Here is a 7,264-nt window from a genome sequence, read left to right as displayed (position 1 = left end):
TTCTAAATCTGCGAAACTTTGAAATATCGCAGAAACTTTTGTTGTATTTTATAGTATAGTAACAAGCAATGTAAATTGTTGTTTGCTTGTTTGAAATGAAGATATTATTCGGATACGTACACATTTGGAATTATGTAAGTGTGCGGCAGCGAACACGTATGAAATATGGATTTCGAGCGTGGAATGTGTGCAACAAATGATTCCTTGCGCCTTTGCCGGATTTCTAAACTTGCTCCTTTTTGCATAACACCAAATAATCTTATGCTCTATTGAGCAGATCTCTGGGATCGTGCCAACGCCGAAGCATTGTTGTTATGCTGATTTTCATTACCACTCGAAGGAAATCCGTTAATTCGGTCACTGCGTATTTATTTCACACATACAAAAAAAGAAGTTATATCAACATTTTCGAATTACAACTGTTTCATAAAGTTGTTAAAGACATATCAAAAGTTAAATTGTCTTTTTGTTGTAGTTTTGTTTGGAAATGAGACATTACAGTTGTAGTAAAGGGGATAGATTGTATTGTAAGTGTAGGTGTACTAAAGTTTAGGATCATAATAGTTTTTTTTTGTCCTGTATATAAATTTATGGGGGATTTTTTGGCATGTGGAAAAGTGGTATTGGTGTTTCCCACGAATCGGTTCCTGTGTGAATGAGCCAATTTCCTCGTGCGCTTTTAAAGATATATAAAGAGAGGGCGAATAAGGGAGGATTCGCTTGTGTACAGCTGCTGCCCGCATCCTGCAGATGAGATATTGAAATCCCGTGTACACAGCATCCGAGCGCGTTTACCAAACTACTTAGTCACACCATCAGTTAACCGATACTTACTTTCCCACATACTTAACTATCGATTAGTTAAGTTTAACGCCAAGTTTTGTAAAATTCTCTCTTAGTTTAATTGATCGAATTCCCTTTGGAGAGGAGAGGGAGTTTCGGTTCTTCGGCCGCAAACCGTATTTAGCCAGTTTCATCCAATTACGTAATGAATCGAATTTCCATCGAAAATTCAGAAAGTCCTTGGGTTTTGAGGGAAGGAGTTTATTGCCGTCTAAGAACCGTGGTCATTGAACCCAAACCTTATTTTTTTGTCCCTTTTCGGTTATTTCTTTCTTTTATTTTCTCTTTCGTCCTTTGAAATTTAGTACCTCTGCAGTCTCAACCCATTTGACAAGTCTATTCAAATTGATTAGCATCAAACTGACACTTGATAAAAACAAGTTTTTAGACAGCTGTAAACTTGATATTTTAACATAAACTTTCAAGTTGAAATCTTTAACTACTAACAGGGCTTTTAATGAGGACACAGGACATAATTATTTGAAATGATTCAGTTTCCAGATTTTTCTGAAATTTTTTAATATTTATTTCAGTTTTAAAGCATGTTTAAAAAAAAAACATTCGTTACTCAAGCATTTGCTTCTTTTTTTAATTTATTTCAATAATATTGTTTTGAATTTCGTAGGAAGCATTTAAATATTAACCTTGTTGATTATAATATAATTATTTGTTGCAATGATAATGTTTTAAAATGATTTATTTCTTAATATAAGAATAACTTAAATTTGTAATAGTAATGAGGTTTTAATGAGGACACAGCACATAATTATTTCCAATGATTCAGTTTCCAGATTTTTTTGAAATTTATTTATTTCAGTTTTAAAGCATTTGTGAAAGCATGCTTAAAAAAACATTTGTTACTATTGACAGGGATGTTAATTAAAAGCATCCACTTCAAAAGTAAGAAAGTGTGAAGTGATTTTAGAGATTTTTATTATTTTTTTCTGAAATTTATTTATATTTGTTTCAGTTTTAACGTGTTTGTGAAAGCATGTTTAAAACAATCATTCGTTACAATTGACAAGGGTGTTAAATTAACTAAGGGCACCCACTTCAAAATTTACAGGCTGTCAAGTGTTGATGCAGTTTCCAGATTCTCTCTTTTTTTGTGCGTAAATTTAAATTTGTATCAGCTGTGTCGAGTGACCAATAAATTCGTTCTTCGACGAACTGTGAACTTCTGTAGGACGTATCGAATATCCATCCAATATCGAATATCAAAACCGCAAGAACAATGCGTTCCTTTCAGATGTCCTGTACATAACGATAATAATTCCTCCCTATTTACTGGTTCTTCGAGGGGAGCAAAACACATACAAAAAATATATAATAATAATAAATGTAACACGTTCGCAAAAGAAACGCACGGCGTGGTACGAGAAAATTGTGTGGGAAATTGGTCTGGTGGACCGCAGGAATATTGCAAGAAGTCGATTTATGATTTATGTTGGAATTCCATCCGCCGAGCTGATGTTTGCCAGAAAACGATAAGTTGCAGTAAATTATTGCGTTTCGTGACTTTTACAAAAAAAAGAAGACGTGTTTTGTGGGCGATTCTTGTAATAATATATTTGATGTATGCGTTTCCACATTTAATATACAAGAACAATATAGAATTCAATTAAGAACTTATTTTGATTATATTTTTAATTTGACGTTCTTTTGACATTTGACAGCTTATTAAAGTTAAGCAACGCGCTCTTGGATTGATAACGAATCATTGATTGTTTTCAGTATGACAGATATCAGTGACGTATGACAGACATCAAATTTTAACACATATTACTCACAACCTTAAATAGAACTATAAATTAACTATGATCTATTGATTTATTCTATAAATAAGCTTCTATAAATTATATATGATTCATTGATTAATTTCTGACTCCCCCTACGAATGTGTGTTTAAATAAGAGATCCCTATTCATAAAAAAAGGAATTCTGTGTCCGAAATGTCCCCTCATGAGGGTCGTTTCAGTTCAGAAGCGTAACCAAAAATTCTATTATAATGGTATGAGGGTTCAGTCGATGCAGATTTCATGCTGGAAGCAAAACCCTGTCCAATCATGTTTTCTAATCTAACAGATGTTTCATCAGCATGTATTTAGTTAGAGAAATGGGTTAAAAGTATTAAATTTCCTAAATTGAAAAAAACGAAGTGTTAAGTTATGTATGAGGTTATAAAAAATAGAGATAGTTTTTTTTTATTGTTATTTATTATGTATCAAATTAGACATATTATTAATTACAGCTCTAATGTTGTGACACAATTGTTAGTCAGGTTTACCAATTCGATATTACTAAATTCACAAAAATAACTAAAAATGTATGAAAAAAAAATGTAATTTTTAATCATTTAATAAATATACAAAGTTGTGAATATTTGTCAATTTGCCTGATTTAATAATTGATTTTTTTTTCAAACAACAAGAAACAAAATATGCGTGGAAAAAAGAAACAAATCGTTTTGTCATGTATAACAACTTAAATGAAATTAAGTCACTAAAGTTATTTAATATATTTCAGACACTTATGAGACAAATCAGGTATAGTGTGTACGCAGCAGAGCTTTAGAACAATGCTTAGTAATAGCAGCTTTTCGTAATGTATCGTTTATTTAACGTGGTAATTATTCATTAATTATGTAAAAGATGCTACAGTCAGATAAGATGCAGTACGGGGTGAAGCATTGTGCGAGAATGTAGGTCAATAGACCGGGTACACACTTCACACAATGCACACATTCACAAAGAATGCAAACAAGCTCACAAAGACTACAAACCGCTCAACTAGTAGTTTGGTAGCAGCAGGAACGTACAGCAAGCAGCATTGTTTCCGCTTTCCTGACGCTAGTTTCCGGACGTCCGGTCTATTACTGCGGGGCGATACTCTTCGTTTTTGGGGAATCCTCGCATATGGAACCTTTGCCGAGAGCGGCTTGCTGCTTCCTCATCTACAATAAAGGAGAATCGGAGAAGACGGGTTTTTAATTTTACATAAAGATTTTATTTGGATTGTAAAACGATGCTACACCGATTCTATCTGCTGCTCGTTCTTGACTTGCTCCTCGAGTAGTAGCTCTTCGCGCCGGATGTCCCGGAACTTCTTGATGTTATCCTCCTCGGCGCAGAAATCGGTGAACAGGTGGAAGTACTCTATCTCTTCTTCGGTGATCGGTTGCTCTACCGCTTTCTCCGCGGCTTTCGGCCTTTGCTGCATTGACCTATACTTCAACTCTGCAACAACAACAACAAATAATTATTTTCACAATCGATTATTTTGTGATTTCAATGAGACAAATTACCTCTGACGTGCGTTTCTATTGGAATCTCCAAGATTCTGCGTAATCGTTTCACCAGTCTTTCGATCTGGATGACCTTCCGCGAAGCTTCTAATGCCACCTTCATTATCCTTGTCTGCTCGTTGTAGCAGTCGATCTCCGCTTTGTGGACCTTCTCATGAGCCAAATAGTCCAATTTCAATAACCATTCTCTGTACTTCATTTCAACAGACTTCATCATATCGTAAGCGGTCAAGTTAGCGTCATTTGGAGCGACCCGAGCTTCGTAAACATCTTCAACGATTACGTGCAGATTCAAAGCCGTTTCATCGCAGATTAACCTCTTGAATTCACCATTGATCAATTCCCTAGCTAAAAACTCCAAAGTTCTAGCCCTATCCTCTTCCCAACTAAAAACAAAGCTATAACATTACAATTTAACTAAAACTTATATCTTACAGGATTTCCCCTTCGAGATCATCGATGATCTCCTGAAAGTTTTGCAGCTGAATATCGTACGTAGCTTCGGTGGTCTTCATCGACTCTTTTAGATCTTCTAAGGGCGTAGCTAATTCTTCGGAATGCAACAGCGAATTCAAGTTTTGCAATTCCATGAACTTAAACACTCTCGAGAGTTCCTTAGGTTTATCGAAGTACAGTAAAGGTTCTCGGTTCTCTTCGAGATCCTCCATGAAGTTTTTGATAATGTCATCCAGAGATTTAGCCTCGGTGGCGCTTTGGGAAGATTCGAAGAACTCTTCAGGTTCGGCCAATTCCACTGAAGTATTGTCGTCCTTCTGTATGATATGGTAAAAGTCGTGTTCTTTGCGCCAATGCATGGGGCTCACTAAGTACAAGAACTTTTGATACATCTTGGCGTACCTCCACTTTTCTTCTAAATTATTCACTTGCGACTTCAACATTCCAAAGTCTTTAGCAAGTTCTCTGTATTGCTCGTACTTCTCGAAAGCTTTATTTGCTTCGTTTTCGCTAGCCCTTAACAAATCCATGGATATTGCGTGGTCTTTGGATAAGAATTCTTCGAAGGTTTTTACGTAAGTGTTGTACTGTCGGGTGATGTCGTCAATCATGTTCTGCTCTTCAATCAAATTCTCTTCGATTAGCATAGAATCATCCGACCTGTAACCGGTGACGATCTTAGTCCTCATAATGTCCCTCAAATTATCGATGTAATCCTGCAGCTGGAATTTCCCGGCGATCGGACGACCCTCGATTATCATGTAAAATTCCGAGTCCACGTCAAGGATTGTCTGCGCGGATTTAACATCCTGTGTCGGCACGTACAGCCTATTCAGCATATCCCTTTGATGTCTGGTTATGTAATTATTGCGATCGTTGTACTTCAGCTTCAGCTCTTTGCGTCTTTCGGTCGTCTCCCATTTCTTCGACATCACCTTGAACGCGAAAGCGTCCAGTTCATCCGGATACTTAAACGGTGACGCCTCTTGCAGAACATCGCGCATATTTGTGTTGTTCACTTTCGATCCGTCGGAGAAGTAATGGTCTTTCACGTGCGTTTTGGACCCGAAGATTCGCTCCAGCGGCGGCTTGGCCTTGATAATAGCCTCCTTCGTCTTCTTCTGCTTCAGCGACTTCTTCCGTTTCGGCGCATTGTTGAACAAGCTTCCAGTAGACATCGTGTCAAAAATAAAAATCGACAGAAAAAATGTTGTAGAAATTGTGTTACGTTTTAAAAGAAGAAACGCATTTGACGTTGCGTCAGAACGGCTTTCTGAAAACGAACTGAAAAGGTTACGGATTTGTTTGGTCGATACGTTTAGTATCCATGACGACGCGGGTAAATAATGACTGCGAATAAAGGAATAGAAATGCTTTTAAATTGTGTTTAATAGGAAAAGTTTTGATGATTTATAAAGGGTATAAATCGCTACTTTCTGGACAAGTTACTCTCGTATTCCTTAAAAATTAGTATTCATTTACTTCATGACCATCTTTTAACAACATAGAAAAATATATTTATACCAAAACTTTGTCAAATTAAAAGAGACAATTTATTAGTACTTTATATTGGACATTTGTCTAGTGGCAAGACGGAAATTGATTTGCAGATACAGCTAATTCGTCCTCGATTCATCCATATCCATCACAGGTAATAATGATTACAGAATTACACTTTTTTTGTTCATCGTTCATCCTTTTCCAGTTTGGAATGATGATAATAACTGCTCCTTTTTCGCCACAGATGTTTTGTTACGCAATCCCGATATGTTTATGAAGCGGGGACCGGCGGCAACGGCAGATGATCACCTGCTACTCGCAGCAATCTCGCCAAACGGACGACACCCGTTACGTAATTGCGATTTTAGTCAGCATCTGCACGAATCTAATGGCATATCGGATTTATTTCGAGGACACAGGTTTTTTTCTTCTTCCGTTTGTCGCAATTATAAATAGCGAACGTATCGATTGTTGCGTAACGTGTTTGAAGCGGATGATCTCTTCGGTGGCGGCATTGGAGGCGGCGTCGAAAAGGGGCAGGTGGGCAACTCCGAACCTGCGTTCGCACAGTGTGCGGGGGTTTCGGTATTGATCGTCACCGCACAGTCAACTGGGTTAGTGTATTTCTCCACTGACACCACATGATACAAGCCTCGTCGTACACCCCTGCAGAAAACCCATCAAGGTCGACCATCATCCGTACGATTCATCTGAATATTTCATAACTGCCCTGATGAGGATCCTTTGCAACTGAATGCACCGAATTCTATATTTACATTTCATTGGACGGATTCGGATGTGCAATCTATTATGTATTGATTTGACGGACAGAATCTGCAATTACCGTTGATCTATCCTCCACCCAATTATGTTACGATCGCGTTTAATGTCATATCGGTTTCAGGAAAGAAAGGTCATCCAATTTCATTCCGTTCTATACTTAGATCTGTTCTATTTAATTCAGCGGTCGGGGAACTTTTTTAACCATTACCCCAAAATATTATTGCGTAAGTCGATATTACCCCCCCCCCATTCTGAATAGAAAACAATCAATGTAAATTTTAAATAAACATTATTTATTGAATTAATTTACATATTTATAAAAAAGAGTTACATGAAAATAGTAACAAATAGTAATAGACAAACAAAATAAAATTCTAT

General features: G+C 36.7%; 1 protein-coding gene across 1 annotated transcript; it reads right to left on the bottom strand.

The window, feature by feature from the left end:
- Window positions 1–3,295: 3,295 nt before the first annotated feature.
- On the bottom strand, window positions 3,296–5,959 carry LOC108569360 (cilia- and flagella-associated protein 100-like). Its single transcript, XM_017930878.1, has 4 exons — window positions 4,583–5,959; window positions 4,148–4,533; window positions 3,877–4,079; window positions 3,296–3,796 (listed from the first exon to the last, which is right to left on the bottom strand). The coding sequence occupies exons 1-4, from the start codon at window positions 5,779–5,781 to the stop codon at window positions 3,716–3,718; spliced, it is 1,869 nt and encodes a 622-aa protein (XP_017786367.1). The 5' UTR covers window positions 5,782–5,959; the 3' UTR covers window positions 3,296–3,715.
- Between the last annotated feature and the right edge of the window lie 1,305 nt (window positions 5,960–7,264).

Source organism: Nicrophorus vespilloides, unplaced genomic scaffold, assembly GCF_001412225.1.
Source record: "Nicrophorus vespilloides isolate i.1.1-1 unplaced genomic scaffold, Nicve_v1.0, whole genome shotgun sequence".
Classification (NCBI taxonomy): domain Eukaryota; kingdom Metazoa; phylum Arthropoda; class Insecta; order Coleoptera; family Silphidae; genus Nicrophorus; species Nicrophorus vespilloides.
This window is presented reverse-complemented; position numbering and strand designations above follow the sequence as displayed.

What these genes read in the sequence shown, in the direction of transcription:
- LOC108569360 (XM_017930878.1), bottom strand. Translation starts at nt 5,781, where the DNA reads ATGTCTACTGGAAGCTTGTTCAACAATGCGCCGAAACGGAAGAAGTCG. An exon ending in AATAGAAACGCACGTCAGAG is followed by an intron (nt 4,080 to 4,147) that starts GTAATTTGTCTC and finishes TTGTTGTTGCAG; the next exon opens with AGTTGAAGTATAGGTCAATG. An exon ending in ACGAGCAGCAGATAGAATCG is followed by an intron (nt 3,797 to 3,876) that starts GTGTAGCATCGT and finishes CCTTTATTGTAG; the next exon opens with ATGAGGAAGCAGCAAGCCGC.